This window comes from Apodemus sylvaticus, chromosome 16 (genome assembly GCF_947179515.1).
Source record: "Apodemus sylvaticus chromosome 16, mApoSyl1.1, whole genome shotgun sequence".
Lineage (NCBI taxonomy): Eukaryota > Metazoa > Chordata > Mammalia > Rodentia > Muridae > Apodemus > Apodemus sylvaticus.
In genome coordinates this window covers 50,772,096-50,798,383 of record NC_067487.1, presented here as the reverse complement: position 1 = coordinate 50,798,383, position 26,288 = coordinate 50,772,096, and the positions used below count along the sequence as shown (strand labels likewise).

General features: G+C 40.7%; 1 protein-coding gene across 2 annotated transcripts in view; it reads left to right on the top strand.

Moving 5' to 3' along the window:
* The window catches only part of Pde4d (phosphodiesterase 4D), a 529,631-nt gene that overhangs the window by 342,908 nt on the left and 160,435 nt on the right, over positions 1-26,288 (top strand). For both annotated transcript variants that reach the window (XM_052160119.1, XM_052160120.1), the window contains exons 4-5: positions 672-745; positions 3,121-3,170. In XM_052160119.1, coding sequence (XP_052016079.1) covers positions 672-745; positions 3,121-3,170 — 124 coding nt within the window. The remainder of the gene's footprint in view (positions 1-671; positions 746-3,120; positions 3,171-26,288) is intronic.

The following is a 26,288-nucleotide window of genomic DNA, read 5'->3' as shown; positions in this document are numbered from 1 at the left end:
ATATTTCATTTCTTCAACACCATCTTATTGAACAGTTTCTTCATGCAGGACAGCATACAGAATAGTCCCTTTAAACACAGCACTAGTGTTTTCTGTAATCAGCGCCTTTCTGGGAACTTCTTATACTCCACAATGCCCACAATCTCCCCAGAGGCAAAGCGTCTCTGTGGACAACTAGCTAGCATAGCCCTATGCAAAGATGGACAAACAACTGAAGATTCACTTAGCCTGATGACCTGAGATCTTGGGGGTCTTGATGTAGTTTTCTAAGGGAATTGGAGACTAGTTTTACTTTTTTTTTTATCACTAATCTGAGATTTTCATGATATTTTGTATTATAGTATTTCATAATTGCATGAAATGCAACCACATTTTTGCTGGGGACATTGTACTGAGGACTAAAGGATTGGGGAATAATACCACTACTGTTACCAGAAACAAAGTCAGTGAGAGGGGTTTCTACAAAGTGCTGGGAGTTTAACCTCCCTGGATTTCCTAACCAGGATTAAAAATTTACTAAGTTCTGGAAAATTCCATAATGGTATATGAAACTGAGTTGCAAGCACAATGACTTTTTTCTTTAGAAAATATGTTTGTTTATACCCCAACCAGCCCCAGTTCAAGAACACTACGCAATTCTTTTTTTCTCTTCTTCTTTTTTTTAATTACAGGTCTTGGCCAGTCTTCGAACTGTACGAAACAACTTTGCTGCATTAACTAATTTGCAAGATCGAGCACCCAGCAAGTAAGTTTCCCTCCCTCCCTCACCCACTCCCTCCCTCCCTCCCTCCCTCCCTCCCTCCCTCCCTCCCTCCTCTTTTGGGCAAACATTTAGCATCTTTAAAGGTACTACCTTTAGTATCTTTAGCATCTTTAAAGGTACTACCATACCTTTAGTATGAATATATATATTCATTTCCAGAAGTGAGGGTTGGCTCATTCTTCACTAAATGATATACCGACATCCTGGTGGATCTAATGGTCAATATTTATGTATTATTGTTACTCTTTGGGGTGCTAGATTCCTACATGTAAGCCATAGAACTGATTCTAGGAAAAGATAAATAGTAACAAGGCAATGATTTTGTTTTCTATAACTATACAAAAGTATAATATCTTTGTTTGCTAATACCATGCCAAGGGACTAGTTTCTAAATTTTTATGGAGCAAGGACTGAAAATTCTTATCAATATATAAGTCATTTGAATAAACTCTAGACTACAGCAATGCCACCCTAAACATACTTTGTCACGTGTGCATTAAAAAAAACTTCAGCCAGAACATTACCATACTACCTAGACCAGAGCAGCCATCTAAGACAATAAACTCATGTTTAATGAAGCATTTATTAAGTTCTCATTTCCACTTTTTGTTTTACAATAAAATATAATCTAATTCAGACATAAATCTTGGTACATTTTCAGACATACACAAAGTTTAAATGTAAAACATCCAACCATAAACTAAAGCACAGTGCTGCAGCCAGGAGGCTGAGTGGAGCCTGTCAAAGCAGACACAGTGTCAGGTAGCCTGCAGCTCAGGTGGGAGGCACAGCCTTTCAGCAGGAGAAATGGAACGTGCTAGCCACAAAGTGCAGACATGTGTGGTTGTCCGTGTCTCTTCTCTTCTCACCCCTCTTCACACATATGTACATGCACATGCAATGCATGCACACTCCTAAGAGATAGCAGAGCACAGTATAATGTTTATGCCAGAGTATACTCGTTCAAACCTCAGCTTCAATACCCAAAAATTTCAACTTTTCAAAACTTGTTGCTTTCCTTATTAGCTACACACACACACACACACACACACACACACACAGAGAGAGAGAGAGAGAGAGAGAGAGAGAGAGAGAGAGAGAGAGCACTTACCTGCCTGGAAGCTTGTCGTAAGGATTAAGTGAGAGTTAAAGTACACAGCACAGGATCTGGCCCACATCAAGCCCTCAGTAAGGGCTAACCACTAGAAAAAGTGTGTGTGTGCACACACATGCACACACTCCAAAAAGACCTTAGGTGTTTTGAAGACATCTTGCAACATATGCGTTTCTTGAAGGATTTTTAAAAATTTCTGTCCTTTGAAGGCTGTCAGCTATAGGAAAGAACCTTAAAAAGTTCTATTTCCAAATCATTTATAGGATGTCTTATAAATGATTTTGCTTTTCAACTCAATTTAGTTAGCACTGACAGAATGAATACTATACACACTGTGTTGGTCTTAATAGAGGATGCAGGTTAGTGGTACAACAGGCATTTTCCTAAGGGTTTTTACAATCATCTCATGGGAGCTGTCAAAGAACAGGAAAGCAGTGAAGAATACCAAATGGAATCTCTTCAAATACAATGGCTTTATAGGGCACTACAATTTCTAAGGCATCTGTTTAGGCCAGCTATTAATAGACTCCTCTCACAGATGTGCCAGTGATGCTTCTCAGTGAACAAAGCGGAAAGGAGAAACGTTTACATTCTGTCCCTATTTACACCATAGTTTAGAAGGAATCATTCACTCCTAGGAATGTACTAGAAATCACAAGACTATGCACCAGAAATCAGTTTCTAACACTTCATCGGAAGAAACTATTATTCATTGACCAAATTTTCACATTCAGAAAGTCCATTTTGTTCTGCATACCCTAACTCAGTTGAATACAACCAGACGATAAGAATGCCCTCTCTGGGGCTGGTGAGATGGCTCAGTGGTTAAGAGCACTGACTGCTGCCCTTCCAGAGGTCCTGAGTTCAATTCCCAGCAACCACATGGTAGCTCACAACCATCTGTAATAAGATCTGATGCCCTCTTCTGGTGTGTCTGAAGACAGCTACAGCTACAGTGTACTTACATATAATAAATACATCTTTAAAAAAAAAAAAAAAAGAATGCCCTACCCGGGCACAAGTTGACTTTTTCTTTTCTTTTTCCCCCCTTTTTTATCTGTAATCTGAGCTACCGTGAAGGGGCATCTAAGAACCTTACTGGCTAATTTGACTAATGTCATTAGGTTCATGTCACAGCTTTTGAATAATTGTTTAGTTTAGAATGGTATACTCCAAACAACTTAGGATACTAAAGTCAAAAAGCACCACACATTTACTACTCTGTGTTTTCTTTCTTTGCCAGAAGATCACCCATGTGCAACCAACCATCCATCAACAAAGCCACCATCACAGGTAAGAGACCTGTGGGAGCTTCTTTGTCTCCTGTCTGTTTACGAAGCCTTATCTCTGTGCCATGCTCTTAACACCCAGGTTATGCTATGGTTCTAAAAATTCAAAGAAGTGAGGTTCTCCCTTTCTGTTTCTTCATTGCCACTGGTCTCACACAGTGCCTCTCAACCCTTCTAATGATGCGACCCTATAACACAGTTCCTCGTGTTGTTGTGAGCCCCAACCATAACTTAGTTATGGAATCACTTAGTATGGAATCACTGCTGATTCCTAACTCTAAGTTTTGCTACTGTTACGAATCGTGATATACATATTTGTTTTTTTCTGATGGTGTAGGGTAACCCTCTGAAAAGGCCATTCAGCCTTCAAAGGGATTGACACCCACAGGTTGAGAAATGCTCTCTCTCGTGATTTGCATTTCTGCTATTCCTTGGGAAATATTTCCTGGTGTACCATGTTTTTACAGAGGTGACTTGTGCTTGGACTTGGTTTACCATCATTTTAGACACTTGTATCTGGTGAAGTTCATTCCTCATACAATGCTATCTTTGTTGTTGTGTTCTTCTCTGCATTGTCTCAATGGGACATAGCTTGGTTAATGTGGAGTGGCAAAGCCAAACATACTGGCATGAGCTTACAACCCTCATACTTGGAGGCCTAAGGGAGAAGGATTACAAGTTCAAGACCAGCCTAGGCTACTACAAAGCAATTCTGAGGTTATCCCAAGCATTGTAGTGAGAATTGTTTCAAAAATAAACAAACAAAACCAGAAAAAAAGAAGAATTCAGACTGGCAATAAGGTTCAGCAAGTAAAGGCAAAGGTGATTGTTTCTAAGCCTAAACCTGAGTTCAAACCTCCAGTACCCATTTGGTGGAAATAGAACCAACTATCTTAAGTTGACTTCTGATCTCCACATGTACGCCATGGGACACATACAGCAGCATACACACACACACACAAGTTTAAAAAATGCTTAAAATTTCAAAAGATGCATTCCTGATTAATCAATGCCCAGTTTTATGTAAGAAGGAAAATTATTTCTATTCTATTAGTTGTTGATAGACGTCAGAGAGCTAAGAATATATATATATATATATATATATATATATATATATATATATATATATATATATATACACACATATATATTCATTTAGAACTAGACTAGGACTCAGCAAATGGTTTAGTTCATGAAGTACTTGTCATACAAACAGGAGGACTCTAGTGTTTGCATGAAACTCTGAATGTGGCATGGAACACCTATAATCCCGGTGCTAGGGTAGTAAAATAGAGTGATATTAGGGCTTACTGGCTTAGTCAGGAAGTCCAGGGTCCCAGTGAGAGAGACCCTGTCTATAACTATCAGATGGAAAATGTTTAACAGAGATACAGATATTGACATCTGGTCTCCACATGCATATATATCTACACACACATGCATGTTTATGCTAACACACACACACACACACACACACACACACACAGGAAAAGGACCCACAGATACTGAAGGAAGCAATACAAAGGAAGTAAGGGACATAAAAAGAAAATGATCCCTAGCCTATTAGTCCACTTTAGATAGGAGACTTGACCTCAACTGAACCAAATCCAGAAGGATGATCTCATTTTGCTGAACTTGCGACCAAATTGAGCTCATTTAATTGTTTCTTGAAACCTCAATTGATTCATTAAAATAATTGCCCGGAAAAGAAAACCTATGATTTCTAAAATTATTACCAGAAGAAAATTAGCACATTCTCCAAGTTAGACCAAGTTTTTGGTTCAAATATCTTCTTTAAACCCCAATCCATAATCTGAAGAGGAGAAGGAAGAAAAGGAGAAGGAGGAAGAGGGGGAGGAGGAAGAAGGAGGAGGAAGAGAAGGAGGAGGGGGAGGGGGAGGAGGAGGAGACCCTTACATGATTTTCAGTGATTTTACTTTGTGGAAAATTAACTATGTCCTGACCAATGCTCTGACTAGCTTTATCTATGTTCATCACATGGCAGATGATTCTGAAATAATTAATGTTGTTTTCTTTCTTGACTGTTCCATCAAGTGGGGTGGGGTCACATTTTAATAACTATTAAGCTATTGGTTCTCTCTTCACTGGTTCTCTCTGTCTCATCTGCTTATGATGATGTCACAATGTACTGGTTTAGTATGTGTACAGTTCACCACTTTGGGTCTTGATCTTCATCAAAAGAAGAATAGTAGAAGTTCCTACCTAGTTAAATTTAATCTCCAAGGAACAAACTGTTTGGTGGTTTTGTTGTTGTTGTTGTTGTTGTTTGTTTTTTGTTTTTTTTTGTTTTTTTGTTTTGTTTTGTTTTGCTGTTCTCATTGTTTTGATTCGTTTAGAAACTCAGATTCAGTATAACTGGTCCAAACAAAGATGGAAGTATGCTACTTCTTGGGGATACTGAAGGCATATTTTGTGAGCACATGCATAGTGTTCCTAGTGAGCACAACTCTATGGAACCCGGGGACCTTGCTCAGACACTCAGTGCAGCCCTCTGGGGAGTTGCTACCCTCCCCCACTTCCATGCACAATAGTCAAAATCGAAGTTGGGGCGAGAGTAGAAGGCAACATTCCTTTCTTCTCTGATGTTTTTGCCTTGAGGGTACATGTATCTACCTTGTAAGTGGAGTAGCCATCTTCCCCCCAAAAGCAATGTAGGATACCGGTGGAGTGATTCCTGACCAATAAGCAATCTTGGTTTCTCTGTGGTCAGTGTATCTCCCCTCCCCCACACCACTTTGATGGTGCCCAAACCAAACTCAGGGGAGAGTGGATTCACTCAAGGTCAGAGAACTGGTCCATAACAAGTATAGCAGTCCCTGGGATGTCTCTGCGACTTTTACATAACACTGATGCTCCTAGAGGAAATCGTTATCTGCTGGAATTAGGCAATTAGGGTGAAGAAGGCCTCATTTGTACCTCGCACTAGTTTGTGACCCTGGGCTTATCTAGAATGGCAAACTAATTAGCTGTCATTAACTGCTTGGAGCGCTGAGCTGTTACAGACCACAATAGACATCCCCCAACACACACACACACACACATATTCACAGAGACTTCCCAAGTTTTGCAAACCAAGGTAGGAACATGGGCAGGGAAAATCCTCTTTTCTCAGTAGTCTAGAAAAGCAAGTACATGCATAAAATCTAAAACCTACCAGCAAGAACAATGGTGATACTGGTGTTGAGACTTGATACTTGACTATCTGCGATTTGAGAGACCCCAAAAAAGATGCCATGTCCCTCAGGGCTCATCTACCTAATCTTAGAACCTGTCTATCCTGCTGAAGTCCTGGGAGGAGTAGAAAGGGGCTTTTATTTGTTTGTTTGTTTTGTTTTGTTGTAAAACCAGTGGGGACACTTTTAGATAAAACTGAAAGTATGAACCCCCATTCTCTTTAGCTTTATTTCCTAAGTAGAGAACAGAGATATGGGTACCTGGCATTCAGAACCATTGCAAGAATGCAAGCAGATAAGTTATAGACAGGGAAGTTATAGAAACGGTAAAGTGGGGTCAGCAGGTCAAGTATTCCGTCGGGCAATCCTGCCCCATACTCGCATTGGCTCCTTACCCCTGTTCTCACCTGGGAGAGTAGAGGCTGCGGAGGACTGCGATAGACTTCTGTCAGTTCTCACTCTGTACAGCTCGGCCATGCCTGTGTTCCACGAGGTAACATCCACACCTTTTCAATGCTTCCTCTAAGGCACTGAGTAGGCTGGCCATCCTAGGTCCAGAAGAGGATGTCAGGAGATGCCAGGAGAGGGCAGCAGAGAGGCAAAAATGCCCAAACTCTGACAATGTGGGGACCAAGTCATGATGAAGGGACAGAAAGTACTTTTGAGCAGTCCTTTCATTTTAAAACAAGGTTAAGAAGGTAGCTTCAGCCTCCTCTCAGAACTTTGTCATTCTCAATATCACTTGCACTAAGTTCCTTAATTTTGCTATTTTCATCCTCTTTATGTAATCATATTCAATTGAGAATCTTCATGTAGGAATAAACCTCAAAGAAAATCTATTTAGATGCCTTTATTGGAAATGTAAGAAAAGCCAAGGCTGCTGAGAGAAAACACTATTTTGTGGCTGAACAGGGAATAAATCCTTATCCTTGCCAAAAAACAAAAAGCAATAATAATAATAATAAAATAATAATAATAATAATAATAATACAAACACTAGAATAAGTAAGTTTAAAGAAATGTATGCTTAAAGGAAACCACAGGGAATATGGAAAAATGTTAACTTCTGAGTAACAGGTAGCTTTAGACTATTATAGACTTAAAAAATATCATAAAATATCTTGGCGCAATTTCTCACTGGGAATGACTTCATAGTTAGAGCTATTTGAATAACATCTAGTAGTGGTCCTAGAGGTAGAGGGATAGCCAGCCTAGACCAGTGGGCTTTTGCTTTTGTCTCTAAGGTCTTAAGCCAAAACAACCCAAGCAGAAGGTCACTCCCTCTGTCCCTGTAGAGGGGACAGGAAAAGTGACAAGCAGAAAGTAATGTATACATAGTTCTGGTCCAGAAAAAACACTTTGAATTATTTTAACCTGGATACTTTTGATCCCATCAAGAAAAGAATGTTTACTCTGAATAGAATCCTGTCAATCAGGAAGCCAAGGATTCAAACGTGAAGTATCCAAATGCTAGTTAGTCAAAATAGGGCGAGAAGAAACTTAATCTTCAGCTGTCAGTGTTCTGAAGCACAAAGCAAAACTGAAGCTCCACTTGAACACAACCAACCAAGGTGTTTAAGAGGACAATGGTTCTCTTAGGATGTGGGCTACTTGTTTAAACACTTTCAGGTTATTAAAGAAAAGGAACTAAGTTTGTTTTTTTTTGTAATAGTAATAATAACTAGTAATTATTTAGATATTTTTATTCTGTGTGTCCCATGCATGAGTGGCATAAAAAGAGTAGTATATATTATTCATAAAATATGCTATATTATATACTCATATATATTTTAAAATGAACACATATATGGCAGAGGCTTCCTTCAAGAAGTGAGAGCGACCCCTGTGCAAGGGCTTCACAAGTCACGAGGAGATAGTGAACTGTAATACACGTAAGGACCAAAGCGGAGCGAGTCATTGAGCCATCGTCAGAGAAACCCTGCCCCCTCATTGCTAGCTTTGTTGGGTCACCTTTTAAATTTTCCTGTAGTGAGAGAAAATCTAGGGGCAAAGGAGCCATCACCCCAGTGTCAGCGGGCTTTTTCTGGGCGTGCCTGAAAATGTTGCTGATGTCTTATGCTTAATAACTTTAATAAAAATTTAATAAAGATTACACATGTTCATGACTATATAGAGACTGCTTGCAGCCCTTGAGTTCTGAGCTCTGAAACCAAGTTTTTTGAATATATATATATATATATATATATATATATATCATAAAATAATACCTAGGTACTCTCGAACTTGTGAATTCCCCCTCCTCCCTAATAAAAAGACTCTTTTCTGGGGAAAATGAGAAGATTTGTCTGACTACATGTTTGTATGAATCTTTTATTAGCTGAACTCTTAGAATAGTAAGAGGAGATTTTCTTCCTTTACCTATTGCTTCCTTCATAGCTTATACTGCTGTCAGGCTTTTATTTGGATAATCGAGTAATAAACACACACACACACACACACACACAGACACACCACATGACTTTTTCACCAGGGATTGGTAGAAGTTGTACTTGTACTTGGAATTACAACAGCAAAGACAAATGACGTGGCATAATCCTTAATTGAGATTAGTCTGAGTCTGATTTGGATACTTTGTTATAACTCGAGTGGAAAGAATGGAATGCTGTGTAAGATTCATTTAGCTGGCAAAGCCAAAGGTCAAGTACAGAGTTCTGAGCTCTGGAAGCAGTTTTCCCCTTCCTAACTATACAGAGTTCCAATACATTTCCTTAAATTCTTTAATCCTTAAAGTCCACGTTAGCGATGAGCGTAGTGCTTCCTCTCCAGAATGCGTTCATTATTGTTGTCCTCGTGCATCTGGTCAGTGGACATTTTCATCTTCTAGCCCTTATGAATCACAGGAAACACCGTGAAACGAACTGCCAGTTTCAAAGAGCTCACAAGCCAAGAGGGAAAGCACAATGAATAAGACTGAGATGCAGACAGTTGTACTTGAGTGACTCTAGGGGTGGGGCGAGGGCTCTAGTCTGGGGGAGGGGCAGCAATCACCGCCTAGGAGCCCCTGGGCCTGATCATGAGCACTTCCAAAGCATATGGTGACTGGGCCTGGCTTTCATTGCAGCACTCAGGAGGCAGGCAGGTCTCCATGAGGTTGAAGACAACATTGTCTACATAAGGTTGGAGTTTTAGAGCAGTGAGACTTTGTCTAAAAGAAAAGAAAAAGCAATTGCAACAACAAAACAGAAAAGAAGATAGTGTTCTCCTTTGGGGGTCAGGAGAAGATTACCTGAAACCAGAAACCAACAAGACTCAAATATGGAGGCATGACCAGGACATAGGGAACAGAAAAGGACAATTCAAAGAGTGTTCGCTCTAAGCATGTGGCTGCAAAGGTAGGTTAGCACAACCTTATCGGAGCTTACTGGTTTCATTGTACTTGACATAGAAAATCATCAGTAAGTTCTTTGATTAGTCTTGTGTTGCTGGGATTGAAACCAGAGTCTCCTGCAAGCTGGCCATGTGCTTTAGCACTGGGCTGAAACCTCACCCCCAATACCATCAATTTTTTTTTTCTTAGGTGTTTGTGTGGTTCTGAAGGTAAAACTCAGGGCTATCAATCTGTTTTCAATATGGGAACATGCAAGATAATGTACTTGAGAATGTCAGCTGAAAACTGCGCGGGCCACAAACATGAAACTGTCCTTTAACCTGCAGGGGTGGGCGGGGAACAGAAATGCTGGAATAGATCCTAGCTGTGTTCAGAGATTGATTCTATGGGCAAGAGGGGAAGCCGTTTAAAAGAATGAAGTCACGCAGAAAGAAACTGATCCCAGCATTGTAAGAATGTAGACATTTTAAAGCATCCCAAACATTAAATAACATTGAAATTCTCATTAGGAAAGGGTTTTTTTTTTAAATGATCTATGAGAAAAAGATAAAAATGTGTTCTAACAGCACACATTGGTGGTGTTGGATGTTAAAGAGGGACTTCCAGGCAAGGGTAGAACTCCGCTACACACAATCTAATGACAAAGTTCACTGTTTCTCCCACCTCAGGTGGCAGCCTCTCCTGACCTAGCAATTTTCCTATGGTGACTGATGCTGCCCCTTGTGTTTGGTATCAGAATGGAACTAGCAAGCATTATCTGTATTTTCACATACTATTTCCTGTGGAGGGAAGCCCTCTGCTGGTTATTGATCCGATAGCAAGGCCATGTTTCTTTTCTTTTCTTTTTTTTTTTCCTAAATGGGTTTTTTTTTTCTTTTTTTTTTTATTCGATATATTTTTTATTTACATTTCAAATGATTTCCCCTTTTCTAGACCCCCACTCCCCGAAAGTCCCATCAGCCCCCTTCCCTCCCTCTGTTTTCCCACCCAACCCTTTCCACTTCCCTGTTCTGGTTTTGCCCTATACTGCTTCACTGAGTCTTTCCAGAACAAGGGGTCACTCCTCCGTTCTTCTTGTACCTCATTTGATATGTGGATTATGTTTTGGGTATTCCAGTTTTCTAGGTTAATATCCACTTATTAGTGAGTGCATACCATGATTCATCTTTTGAGTCTGGGTTACCTCACTTAGTATGATGTTCTCCAGCTCCATCCATTTGCCTAAGAATTTCATGAATTCATTGTTTCTAATGGCTGAATAGTACTTCATTGTGTATATATACCACATTTTTTTCCATCCACTCTTCTGTTGAGGGATACCTGGGTTCTTTCCAGCTTCTGGCAATTATAAATAGGGCTGCTATGAACATAGTGGAACATGTATCCTTATTACATGGTGGGGAATCCTCTGGGTATATGCCCAGGAGTGGTATAGCAGGATCTTCTGGAAGTGAGGTGCCCAGTTTTCGGAAGAACTGCCAGACTGATTTCCAGAGTGGTTGTACCAATTTGCAACCCCACCAGCAGTGGAGGAGTGTTCCTCTTTCTCCACATCCTTGCCAACACCTGCTGTCTTCTGAATTTTTAATCTTAGCCATTCTGACTGGTGTAAGGTGAAATCTCAGGGTTGTTTTGATTTGCATTTCCCTAATGACTAATGAAGTTGAGCATTTTTTAAGATGCTTCTCCGCCATCTGAAGTTCTTCAGGTGAAAATTCTTTGTTTAACTCTGTACTCCATTTTTTAATAGGGTTATTTGGTTTTCTGGAGTCTAACTTCTTGAGTTCTTTATATATATTAGATATTAGCCCTCTATCTGATGTAGGGATGGTGAAGATCTTTTCCCAATTTGTTGGTTACCAATTTGCCCTTTTGATGGTGTTCTTTGCCTTACAGAAACTTTGTAATTTTATGAGGTCCCATTTGTCAATTCTTGATCTTAGAGCCAGGGGCGGAAAACATCCAATGGAAAAAAGATAGCCTTTTCAACAAATGGTGCTGGTTCAACTGGAGGTCAGCATGCAGAAGAATGCAAATTGATCCATCCTTGTCTTCTTGTACTAAGCTCAACTCCAAATGGATCAAGGACCTCCACATAAAGCCAGACACTCTGAAGCTAATAGAAAAGAAACTGGGGAAGACCCTTGAGGACATCGGTGCAGAGGGAAAGTTCCTGAACAGAACACCAATAGCTTATGCTCTAAGGCCATGTCCCTTTTCAATTGAGGAAGAAAGCTAATACATAGCTAGAAAACCTATATGTTACCAATGCCTACTTCTCATTGTATCAGTGTTACAAAGAGTCAAAATTCCCCTATGGACTTAAGTCAAGGAATTCATCACAATTATTGCTGGGCATTTCTGAACCAAATCCTTGAGACTGGGTTCAGAATCTTATGACCAACAAAAAGACCCAGATAGGACACTTGATGCTCCAAACACAGAATAGGAGGATATTAAATAAAGTAGGTGAAAATACTTCCCAGGTACAGTGTTATCATTGTATTGGTTGCTGATCAATAGTTGCCAATTCTTGTCTTTTTGGAAAATCCTTAGAGTGGCACTGCCCCCCCCCACACACACACACATAACAGTGGACTCTATATACTAGATAATACGCACGAAGTGCTAGAGGATCAGAGATACAAGTTGACATTATTATCTGACAACTTCGTCATCACGTTCGTCATCCTCAGGGTCGTCATTTCTGATATCTCTCAAAATATATACAAGGTTTTAATTAGCCCAGCGTGCTCCAGTTTGGAGAAAGAATGGAGCATCGCCCTGGGCCTGTTTGTGTCTGAGGTAGGAGTGAGTTCGGGAAATATTATATTTAGTAATTGCATTCTTTTCTTTGTCTCCATCAACACTGTACCAAATCTTTTTTTTTTTTCAAAAATCCGAAGAAAAAGAATAACAAAAGCTGCATCCCTCCTTTCAGGCTCTGAGTGTTTCCCACCCATTTGAAAATTAAGAACTTTTCTAAGCATACTGGGAAATGCAAAGATTGTGTGAGGCAAACGACTTAAAGTTCCTCTGGAGTGAATTTCCCAGGTCATGCTGTTCAAATGTTACCCTGAGTTACTTAGCTCTCAATAGAGGAACAGTTTATTCGCAGTGTCAGGTCTTTCTATCTCAAGAATTGCTTTAATATAAATTAGAATATATACTTAACACTGACATTAAGAAATGTTAACGTTTGCCAATTAAACATTGTATTTATGTGACCTAATCCCCACACTGGGGAGGCAGAGGCAAGTGGGTTCTTCAGAGTTAACATGGTTTACACAGTGACTTCCAGGCCAGCCAGGACTACAGAGTAAGACCCTGTCTGAAAGGAAACAAAAGTAACACAACAGTGTAGCAATGCAAAGAGGTGGACACTGTCGCCATTCCATCTTTATTAATAAGAAAGGGAGTTAAGGAAGTAAAATATACACATTTCTGAGAAGTCCTGGAGCAGTGGTAGCTTGGGCTATCTTGCTTCTAGATTTCAGAAGCATTTATCTTTAAGCCTTCGAAAGAACACCATCTCCACTCATGAGAGTTGAGGCCAGGAAGTCTTCATCTTTTTTTCTCCTCAATAGCTTGAATGGAAACCTTCATTGTACTCTCGGCAACCACATTTCCAGACATTTCCCTAGCTCTCCATCTCTCAAGTACCCTTACGCCAGACATTTCTGGTGCCCAAGCATTTAGTGCTCTTTTCAGTCTGCCTTTATTTCTGTAGTTTGGGTTACAATATGGGCAGCTCAAGGGAAGCGTTTCCAGTCCACTGCATTGTCGTGGGTGGAAAAGCATGACTGTTTGAGGCATCTACCTTCTCATGAGCCCATCTCTGTTATTTGCATATTTCACCCTGACTTATCATGTGGAAACTGTCAGTTCTGTGTCTTCCTGGGTTTGTGGTTTTATTCATTCAGTCCCTGGACTGGGCAGGACTGCTTAAGCCCTGAAAATTCACCAAAGCATAAAGTACCTCTCCTGAGCCTTAGAAACACTTTAAGTTCTAGAGTTTTGGGGGGACATAAAAAGCCAAAATGTGTCCTTTCTACCAGGCGACAGAAAACATTAAGTAGAATTTTAAAAAGAACATTTATACATGAATGGGATTGTGAGCAAATGAAATCAGGAAAAGAGGACAGATGGTAGCAGGGTGAAGGCTTTTCCTAGAAGATAAGACCCTGCCTACAAGGTTACTTAGCTGGAAGAGTAGAAATAGTTTGGGAGAATGATATAGGAAGTTGGCGAGAAAGGGGAGAAAGAAGTGTGGGAGCAAATAAAAAGGAGGAATGGTTTCAGAGTATCCAAGAAAGGACATAGGAGAGGCTTGGTCATGAAGCTCACCCTCGTGTGACGTCACTGGCTGCTCACTTGCTGTTAACTGGCAAAATTGCCTATATAGTAACAGAACTATATTTCCTTCCTTCCTTCCTTCCTTCCTTCCTTCCTTCCTTCCTTCCTTCCTTCCTTCCTTTCTTCCTTCCTTCCTTCAGTGTTGGGACTTGAACACAGAGCCCTGTACCTGTTAGTCAAGTGCTTCAGAAATGATCTCCAGCCCTAACCTTCCTTACATTTACTGATGCTTTGTAGTTGACTGCAGAGTGTTGTGGCCTGGGCTCTTTGTTTACCTTCAAGTGTAGGAACCATAGCAAGAAATAGCGTGCATCCCTATGATCTTTGCCCAGTAGCAATCTATGCAGGTGGTTGTTTAATAAGTTGTTCTTATTTAAATTTTTAACAAGTGATACAAGATAATAGAGAGGGAATTACGGTGAGTCACAACACCCTTCATTTTCCAAAAATACCATTTAAGGGAATCCTGGGATATGAATTAGGCTTTAAAGTTCATTTGAAGGTTCATTTCTTTCAGTTCCCGGACATGAATATTTACATACTAGCACACACTTAAGAGCTAAGAGCTCTTAGTAGCAGCCTCACATACATTCAGACAGGTATAAGTTTCCCACAAAGAAAGAATCAGGAGGACAATTTGAGGTTGTCCAGTATATCGAATTTCCATCTCTAAGAAAAAATCACCTTGAAAGTAAAACCAAAAATTGTTTTTGTTTTCACTCAGTTTCAGAGATTTTTATCCTATGGTAGTTAACTCTATAACTTTGATCATGGCATATAATGATGGGAACACATGGAAGAGGTGATCTCCTAGTTCATCATGTCCAACTTTCTCCTGACAGAAAGGAGCGAATCCTATATCCCTTCCAACAGGATAGCCTCAGTGATATAACTCCCTGCAACTAAGTCCCATCTGTAATGGGTTGTACATTTGGATTAAATATAGCAAATGGCCTTCTGGAGCTATTAAGCTACATCAACTAGAAAAAAGTATCTTGGTCCATAGGTGGGATGGGATGGATTGTAATCCGATTGACCAGTGGAAGCTCACTGAAGAATACAACCTGTCTTAGCTACCTAAAAAGTCAGCCATCATGAAACAGTGTCCAACAGCAGGCTGGAAGATCTTGCATGTCCTCACAGCTGCTTCTACAGAGTCCCTGTTACTGACTTCTCATTGTATGCTTCCAGTTTGCCAGCACAGTTCTCGCCCCAACAAAGCCATGCAAGTCTCACCCCCTGTCTGTCCATCATCTCAGCCTTCATCCTTGCCTAGACTTCCCACACTCTAAGCACAGAAATTCCCCTTACTTGGAAACAGTCACACTTGTCTTCATCACACTCAACAATAACTGAACTATCCCCAGAAATTGCTTGTCGTATCCACAAGCATCTTTACACAATAGTACCAATGGTCTGGTTAGAAGATTCAGCGAATGACTTTTAGGGAATCCTGGCTGTGCCCCTGCTAACCATTGACTTTGGGGGAAATGTTGTTCCTGGCCATTGTTTCTCATCCATAATTTGAGGGTCAGGGCAATGCGTCCTGGAATGCCAAGCAACTTCATATCAGGAGGACCAAAGAAGAGTAGCAGTAATGAATATGTCACCTTTTGAATGTGCTAGGATAGTTCGTCCAGTGAAGTCCAAAAGAAATGGAAGGCCAACCTAGGAAAAGGTGAAGTGAAGGCAGGAGCTGTGTTTCTATGTCATTCCCCTTGTTGCCTGGGATCCCAAGTGAATAGCCACAGCCACGCCTACCAAAAAGAAAGAGAGAGAAAGAGAGAAAGAGAAAAAGATGAAGGAAGGAAGGAAGGAAGGAAGGAAGGAAGGAAGGAAGGAAGGAAGGAAGGAAGGAAGGAAGGAAGGAAGGATGCCTGTTTCTTTGGCCAGTTCTTTCTACATGTTTAAATTCCTAATTGTGCACACGATCTTCGTCACTCCGTTTTCATGTGCAGGCAATTAAGACTCATTAGCCGCCCCCCCCCCCCATGGAAGGTTTTGCTTCCCATCTGCCATGAATCAGATCCCTCAGGAACATGTTTGACTTTGAAACAATGTGAAAGTGCTGTGTATTTTGTTCGGATTGTATTTGTATAACCTTTTAGACGGTGTTAAGTGGACATTCACGATCAGATCATCAACTGGACAAAACAACAAAGAAACCGGTGAAATGGGGTGAAAGAGGGTTTTTTTTTTTTTCAACTAATATAATAATAGGAAAAAGTAAAACAAGAACCAGTGTTTGGTAAACATTCGTCAGACACATTTCACTCATAACTATTTGTCTCATGACATGAGCATGTACGTCACTTCTTACTCTAAATATTAGTTATTTATATTTCTAGCTCATTGGGAGAAGCCAGAAGGAGAAAGACAGAGTACACATTTGTTTGTTTGTTTGTTTGTTTGTTTGTTTGATAGAATACAAAGCTAGAGGCTCGAATGCTAAGAATCTCAGGAGAACTCAACAGTTTTGTATGATGCACTGTTTACTTAAAAATCAACTCAAGACAGGAAAGTGATGGGTCCATAAGCAAAGTATTTTCCACATACGCACAAAGAACATGTTTGGGTCCCCAGCAGCCATGTAAAGGCTGTGCATTGTGGTCCATGACTATAATCCCAGCACGGAGAAGGTGGAGACAGGAAGACCCCCAGGGCTTGTGAGACAGGCAGTCTGCACACTGATGAGCTCCAGGCTTAGCAAGAAACTGTCGGAAAACAGCAACATGGAGTTGGTCATGGTGGCACATGCCTTTAATCCCAGCACTTGGGAGGCAGAGTTTGAGGACAGCCTGGCCCACAAAGCAGATGCCAGGACAGCCAGATCTACACAGTGAAACCCTGTCTTGGAAACAAAACACAATGAAATGAAACAAACAAACACACACCAAGGTTGAGAATGATCTACTCCTGGTCTCTCACAGGCATACATATCAATGCACACATGCATACACCACATGTGATATATATATATATATATATATATATATATATATATATATATATATATATCACATCACATGCCACATACATATCAAACCGCTATTTATCATCACCACGGTCAGACTCCATTTCTACTTTTATTTTCCTCTGATTTTCTTCTTATTTTTAAATTGGATATTTCTTTATTTACATTTCAAATGTTTTCCCATTTCCAGGTCTCGCCCCTAGAAATCCACTATCCCATCTCCCTCTATGAGGGTGCTCCTCCCCACCTACCCACTCCCATCTTCCCACCCAGGCATTCCCCTACATTGGGCCATTGAACACCCTCAGGCCCAAGGGCCTCTCCTCCCACTTATGTCCAACAAGGCCATCCTCTGCCACATATTTGACTAGTGCCATGGGTCCCTCCATGTGTATTCTTTGGTTGGTAGTCCAGTCCCTGGGAGCTTTGGGGGGGGGGTGTCTGGTCTGTTGACACTGTTGCTCCCTCCATGGGGCTGCAAACCTCCTCAGCTCCTTCAGTCCCTTCTTCAACTCCTCCATCAAGGACCCATGCACTCAGTCCAGTGGTTGGCTGTGAGCATCCACCTTTGTATTTGTCAGGCTCAGGCAGAGCCTCTCAGGAGACAGCCATATCAGGCTTCCATCAACAAGTACTTCCAGGCATCCACAATAGTGTCCGGGTTTGGTGGCTGTTTATGGGATGGTTCCCCAGGTGGGGCAGGCTCTGGATGGCCTTTCCTTCAGTCTCTGCTCCACACTTTGTCTCCATATTTCCTCCTGTGAGTATTTTGTTCACCCTTCTAAGAAGCATTGAAGCATCCACACTTGGTTCATCCTTCTTCTTAGGCTTGATACGATCATATGATCTATAAATTGAATCTTGGGTATTCCAAACTTTTGGGCTAATATTCACTTATCAGTGAGTACAAAATGTGTGTACTCTTTTTTTGACTGAGTTACCTCACTCAAAATGATATTATCAAGTTCCATCCATTTGCCCGCAAATTTCATGAAGCCATTGCTTTTAATAGCTGAGTAGTATTCTATTGTGTAAATGTACTACATTTTCTCTGATTTTCTTTGCATTAGAACAAGAAGTAGAAGCTAATACGTGGTTAAATTAAGAGCAAAAAACAAACAAACAAATAAGTTCTGGACCCAAATAAATGTATGTAAACAATCACTCTCATATTCAGGAAGACTGAAAAAGAAACTGCCTGACTTTTCTTGGAGTTGTGGAAAATAAAATATCACAGATGAGGCATGTGCTGTGCCTGCACAAACAATATAGTACAGTGTGCTCCCCTTCCCCTCTTGGGTGGGATCCTGAAACACACCTGTGAGCCTCATACGGCAGACCTCCGTCAATGTATCTTGAGTTACTTTGTCTATCAGCCTTTTAAGGATTTAATAAGGGGAAATGTTTTGGAATCACTGGATGAAAGGCTTTGGAAAAGTTCAAAGTATTGTTGTTATTTTGGGCAGTCACACCTGCAGGTTTAAAATCCTTTGTGCAACCGAAGTCTGGTCCTCTCTCATCCAACTTTCAAAGAAGAGCTGTCTTGGGCATGTGACAGATTCTCTTGGGAAAGCTAGGAGAGCCACCACCACCCACCAGTTGTGTTTGTACATAAACATCAAATGGCACCCAAGAAAAGTAACAACCTCCACATGGGTGATCTGAAGCCAAACAGAAGATCTAGCTGAAGCCAAACACAGAAGATCTGGCAGATGAGGTGGGGTGAAGGGCTTGGAAAAAGTAGTTATATAAAAAGAAGGGGACACGGAAATGAAGGATAGTGTGCTTTGTACCAACAGAAGCTATGTTCATGAAACAGAATAGTTTTTAGAGGAGACACACACAAACACACTATGTTTGGCATCAAAGTAGTCATTTCCCTTGTGTCATTAGCGGTCACTGGGGGTCCACACACTTGTCTCTTGACTAGTAATCTCCGTGGTTTTTCAAAAACAAAACCAAAATTCAGAGATAACGGAAGACATAGCAGAGGGACAGACTAGTTTAAAGGTAAAATCAGTCTCCAGGGAAACAGGTCAGGTAGTAGAAATATAGAAAGATAGTTATAGAACGTAATTCTTGATTGTGTGATTCTAATTACTAGAAGTAGAATACTTCTGAGAGTGTGTGAAACCTTGCAATCCTTGCTAATACATGCAGGGTAAAAATAGGGAGAGTTCTGGATTCCAATATCAAGTGTAATACTGGTTTACCTCAGTGACCAGATGACCTGTACTTCATTTAAGAGAAAGTATTCCACACATCAAACATTGTAGAAAACCAAGCCTCATGACTATTTTGAGACAGGGTCTCTCTCTCTCTCTCTCTCTCTCTCTCTCTCTCTCTCTCTCTCTCTCTCTCTCTCATACTATCCTGGTACTCACTATATAGCCCAGGCTGGCCTAGAACTCATGGTAATCCTACTACCTTAGTCTTACAAGTGCTGAACTGCTGAACTTATAAGTGTAGTCATAGTCCTTGGGTAAGACTCACAATGTGTGTGTGTAATTTTTTAAACTGAAAACATTTAAGAAGTACTCTGCTTTTCCTTAACCCCTGAAAGAGTGCAGGAACTGTAAGGTGGTCACCCGATGGCTTCGGTCATGCCAAGCGTCTGCTTTCGCTCTTTCTGTCATCCACAGAACAAATGGTCCATGAAGGACTTCTTTGCCTATGTCACTAAAAAAGATTGATGGGTGGGGAAATGGGTCAATAGTAGAGGGCTTGATTATTAGGCACACATGTTGTGCTAGATCCCTAGAATCACACACACACACACACACACACACACACACACACACAAACCTGGCGCATCTATTGCTGCCATGTTTTCTCTGCCAATTTGCATGACCAAAACAAAACACCACAGATTGGGTAATTTATAAAGGATGGAAAATTATTTTCATGTAATTGGAGAGGCTTGAAAGTGTAAGATCAAGGCACTAACGTCAAATAAAAGCCTTCTCCTTGTCTCCCAACATGGTGGGAAGTGAAAAGGCCAAAGGGAAAAAAGTCTCCCCATTCACTCTTATCAGTTTGCCTTATTCCATTCCCAAGCAAAAGTCTTCATGGTCTCATGACCATTTCAAAACTCTTCCCCTCAATACTTCTGTTTGTGTATTTGTTTGTTTTGGGTGTTTGGTTTTGGTTTTTTGAGATGGGGTTTCTCTGTGTAGCTCTTACTGTCCTGAAACTCACTCTGTAGACTAGGCTGGCCTTGAACTCAAAAAGATCTGCCTGCCTCTGCTCCCCAAGTACTAGGATTAAAGGTGTGTACCACCACTACCTGAACCCCCTCAATAATCTTAACATTGACATCCTGGATTTAGCACAGGACACATGTAAACTATACTCATTGGTCACATCTTGATGTCACCAGGCTTGGTCTCATGATATCTTTCTTTATCTGTCACTTATTTATTCTTGACCAACAAGATTCCCAAACTATTGAACTGAACATGAAAAGAGAACAAATTAACTCAAAATTAAAGTAGGCAATTCAAGATTAATGATTAATTCATGTCTCAAAATATAGCCTAGGGTACCATGGATATAGTGAATACATTTTGTAAATGCATTTTCTTGACTTCTCTGGAGTCTCCTCACTGCTTTGGTTTCAACTATTATAAGTTCCAGGATTATTAAATCTTAAGAAGTTGTTAGTATATCCAAAGTTAACAAAACTCAATATTGATTTATCACCAATCAATCAATAAAAGCTGTTTACTTTTGTGTTCTGAATATCAGAGAAACAAAAATATGTCAAATGTAGGCCTGTTCGTAAGTGCATGGTGTGTTGTAGTTGTACATATTAACAGCAGCAACAAAAAAAAAAGACTCATATAGTCACAAGACTACCAAAGTGTATAGATTTATGATAATTGTTTGTGAGGCAGCAGAGACCAAATTGGGCTAATTAAGCAGTGATTGTTTTCAACCAACATGATACTTCCACCTGGTATCAAATTCATGCTTGGGTTGAGAAGAGGGTGTGAGTAAGCCATCACCAGCAGCTGACAGCCTTCTCGTACAGGACCATTTGCTGTTAGGAAAGAGAAATGGTCGCAGATGACTCTCCTTTGCTCTTTCGTCTCCGCCATTAGAAGTCTCACAGTCCCAGCCCAAGAAATGATGTCAGTATGTAGAGTGCAGAACTAAACTCCCAACTCTGACACTATCTCCCCATCTATCTTCTGTCCGGTATTTTGACCCAGTTTTATTTCTATGACATGGAGGTATTAGAGGAAATAATGTCTAAGGATCCAGCTAGCTCTTTCACGATATTTCATGATTTTTAAAAACTCATGCTTCTGATTTACTGCTTTTATTTTCTTTCCTCATATTATGATGAGAAATGAATGAAAATTGTGTCAAGTCAAATGTGACTTCCATGCTTCCTAATGTGGATAGGAAAGGGCAACCTTGACACCATTTGTTATTTTCAACTTTCAACAAAGAGTTAAGAGAAAAATCTGCCTCCTGTGGTTAGGCCTCCTCTCCAGTTGGCAGAACTCTTTATGTGGACTTGATGGTTGCCCAGGGTAACAAAATATTAGGGTCTGAAACAAGTTCAGAGACTCAACTCTGTAAGTGACTCAGGACTGAGCAGCTCTACAGAAGCCCATGCTAAGCTAGAACAGGTATCTGCCCTGCCAGTCTGCACTGCTGCTTCCCTCCAGCGTGATCTAATATTGTCCTTGTTAAAATACTCCACCAAACACTGACAGACACTAAAATGAGTCAGGCCTGAACCCCATGGAGAAGAGTTAAACTCTTAGAAAACAATATTCTTTCTTCAGTCCTGTCTCACTTGAAGGATCATATAACAAGATAATGGATAAAGGGCAGATCATCAGCCCAAAGAGGACTGGGGCTTTTCTAGACAGGTAAGAATAAGACGATGAAGAACTTGAAAGAGATGGAATGGTAAGGAGAGGTTAGATAAAGGTTTGTTGGCTTAAAGGATACAGAAATCCTTGAACTAGGTGATTGCAAGGAAAAAGTACTACCAAGATGGCGTTGCAGTCAAGTAGGTTGTAACATTACCCAGGACTGGCAAGAAAACATAAACAAGATGAGAAGACTGATTGGAACTTTGAAGAACATCTACCAAGTACACGATGAAAACTCAATAAAAATCAAGTGTAAGAAGCTGCCCATCAACACCAATTATCTCTTTGGAGTTAGCAGAAGCAGCCCACAAAAATCAATACCCGTTTCTCTCTCCCTCTCCCCACTGCTCCCTCTGACTCTCTCCCTCCAAGTCCCCCTCTCCTCCTTCTCCCCCCCCCTCCCCCTCTCCAACTCCCCCCCACCCCCCCACCCCCGTTGGAGCCAGACATTTCCGACTGTGGTCTGAATTAAAATGTGGATTCTTAAAACAACAACAACAACAACAAACCAAAAAAACCCTAGTTTTTCTGTTCCAAACTTCTTAAATCCTGAGGTCATCTTCCCTTAGTTCCATCTGTCTGGCTGGGTGATACCAATTACTACAGCTTGTTAAGGAAGTTATTAGCATCTGGGAGTTGTGTCTTTTGCTCCTATTTGGTGTTGCCTAGAGCAAGTATTGTAGAGGGGTAAGTATTAGCCAAGTCTTGTTACTTGAAGCCTTTTCTCTTTAGCTGTTTAACTGGGTTCCATGTTAATTATGTGTTTGGCTGGTGGTGTTTTTATCCACCACTACATGTCCTTCTCACTCCCAGTAAACAGCACCATTATGATGGCAAGAGCAATTATATTCCTTAACTATTTTTCATGGATGTTTATGTCGTGCCATTATGAGGAGGAACTGTTCCTGTTGGCATGCTGAAGTTGTGATTTGAAATGAATATTCTGTCTGAGTGATTGGAAACCTAGTTCTAAAATCAAGCGGTTCACCGTGATGACTCTCATCTGGGCAACCACAGCAGCTGTTTGGAAACATGGCTTGAGATCACTTGCTTGCAAATGTCTTTTTTCCATATGATCTGGGGTAGAATTGAAGCCATATACGTTACTCGATGTGTGGAGCACATGTGACCCTGACGGATGACTTGGCTGACCTTGAAACTACAGCTGTTTAGTCACCATTGAAAACAGTTACACAAGTGATTTACTAGGTTTAGTGCTTAACCATTTTAAGCTGAACCATAGACCTTCTGAACCCTCAGGGGGAAAGCATATCATCCTGGGGGTGAAGGCAGGGCATCAGTTTTGCTACATATTTTGAAAATGCTAAAATAAGACTCTTATGTTACAGAATTTTTTTTAAGTACATGTGGCTTTATTTTGCTTTGTTATTAAAAAAATTAATGAAGAAATCCAAGCTTGACTTTTGTTTCTTTTCCATTCAAATCAAAGGCAGTCTGTATTCTCCTACAAGGATCAAAGGTTTGTGTGTGTGCTATATAGAATGTGTTCTCTGTTTAGGTATCACATTGTATAAGGGTAATGTCCAAGAAGACCCTATAAGTAATCCAATTTTGTATGTGTTTATGTGTGTGGGGGTGTGTGTATGTGTGTGTGGGGGGGTGTCGGTACAGGCAATATTTTACCTACAATTTGGTTAAAGCAAGATAAAAGACATCTGAAATTCTTAATATTTATATCAAAACATCAACTTGTTAGGTTGTGGGTACAATTCAATGAAAGCATGCTTCTGTGAGGTTTTGGGTTGATTCCTACCACCATAGGAGTTGGGGCAGTAAGCAAACACAAAAACTAAATCACAGTAAGTTGTATATCTTAAATATATACAATAAAATAAGCCAAGAAATTATATAAATTCTGGTTTGATGACTTATCCTGTAATCCTAGAGAGACTGAACCAGAATTGGCAGGAATTTAGAGCTGATCTGAGCTAGACAGTAAGTTCTAAGTCATCTTGGGCTATAGATTGAGACTCTGTCTCCAAAAAAAAAAGTTTATTTTCCTTTTAACCAAGACAGATTGTTTTTATTTTGTGTGAAAAGAACCCAGAGTGGGAAAAAAAGTCCTGACCACTAAGGACCAAGCATCTTCCAGATATTTCGTCATCACTAGGTTATGGATTCTGTCCTTGAGGTCTATGATGGCTGCCTGAGCTTATGCCATCACATCTAAGTTGTGTACAGCAAGGCGGAAGAAGGGAGAAAGAACATTTCCTTCTTTCTGGAAGACACTGGAAGTCCTGGGTAATGTTACAACCTACTTGACTGCAACGCCATCTTGGTAGTACTTTTTCCTTGCAATCACCTAGTTCAAGGATTTCTGTTTCCTTTAAGTCAACAAACCTTTATCTAACCTCTCCTTACCATTCCATCTCTCTCAAGTTCCTCATCATCTTATTCTTACCTGTCTAGAAAGGCCCCAGTCCTCTTTGGGCTGATGATCTGCCCTTTATCTATTATCTTGTTATATGAACTCCTGGGAGCTAAAGAAAAATAAAGTCTTTTGACTGTATCAGATCACTGGGACACTTGACATTGGGTCTTCAGTCTGCCCCTTTCCTCCCCTTCGTGTTTGTCTCAGACATTCCTCCTTGGAAGCCTCTCAACTCCGTGGTTACTTCACCCCTCAGCCATGGCCTCGGCTATTGCTTGTGTTTTTCCATGCCCTCCCTTATCCGTCTTCTTTGCGTCTTCAAGCTGCTCCTGGCTCTGAGTGTTTCTCTATTCACACACCTCTGTCTTAAACACAATCCAGAAGGAGTCAGGAGCCAAGCCCACTCACAGGCTCTGTGCTGGCCCTTCCTGTGGCTCTCCCCCCCCAGATCAGTGGTTTATAACTCATCTTGCCCTTCCATCTCTGCAGGCCTTTCAGGTACGCCTCCACTTCAATTTCAGTTACAGTGAGCTTCTGTTTGCCACAGCTACTGGCTCTCTACTCATTTCTCAATGAATACTTATTCAACAGACTCTTGGGGTGCTTTTTTATGCCAGATCTCACAGTCTTCCAGTGTCTCTGAGGGGACCTCTACCACCCTTCATGGGCTGTGTTCCTCACCTCTCCTAGCAAGGAAACTCCTCTGCATTTTCAAAGGTCGCATTCCCTTCAATAGTTGTATTTCACACTGTTCTGAAGGTCATCTCCCTAAGTCACACTGCCATGAATGAGACCTCCTTAATTCTCTCTATATATTCAGGTGATTTTCAGATTATTCATGTGAAAAATCTGGATCATATTCCAAATATGATCCAAACTGAACTCATGTCCTTCTTGCTAATGTTTTTTTTTTTATCCTGCCTCATATATGCCGGATTTAAACATTTAACTCGTGTGTGTGTGTGTGTGTGTGTGTGTGCGCGCGCAGTCATGATTAATCATGACCAATCAATATAAATTTTTTTCTAGATTTTTCTCAGATCTGTTCTCCTCTGTAACACACAGCTGCTCCTTCGCAGCTCTAGCACTCTTCGCTTCTTTACAGAATTGCATCTGGGGTAGTATTTTCTAGACAGTTGTCACTAACATTCTATCTTTCTGAAAGATACAAAGTCGAATAGAAGCTGGTAATGCACTCAACCACACCTAAGACATCAAGGGTAAACAGTGTTGTAAGTACCCACATACAGTTTGCCATGAAAGTTTATTTCTCATGACAGGTCCCCAAATTGTAGAAACACATCCTTAAATGTCGGGTCTTCTCTTCTTGTTGTTTTCTGTGCTGCAGCTAAATCCTCCTCATTGAAAACTTACTCTGAAAATGCTGTTCTCCTGCTTAAAGAAAATAAAATAATATACTGATTTGATAAAGGCATGTGATTCTATGCTTGAATCTGACAGGAGCAGTTTGCAATCAGCCATGGATTGTCACCTCCTCAATATAGTGTGATATATAAGACCCCTGCCCAGTCAGATGCCTCCTCTCTGGTTCCTACCTCACTGTTCAGTACCAGACGGCTTCTCCACCCACTCGCCATGTCTCTCTCTCTCTCTCTCTCTCTCTCTCTCTCTCTCACTCACTTCCTTGTATCCCCTCATCTAGAATTCACTTTCTGTATAATTGTCTGGTTTACTGCATTGCACTTTGGGATGAGGGGCCAATGCAAGCCCTGTCCCACTGACCGGGCTGAGCCTGTCTGTTCTCTGGAATTGGGTGCTTGGCAGCCTTGGTAGCCAACCCAAATCCAGCATCACACTGATGAAAATGCCCCGTAGATCGTTATAGGTCTGGATTCTTAAAATCCCCATATTAACTATGTCAGTTCTGTGGTTGTCTTCATCATAGGATGCCTGATTTCCAGGTTTTCAGTAGACCGGAAGTAAAGGTGGCCCACAAGTCTCCCA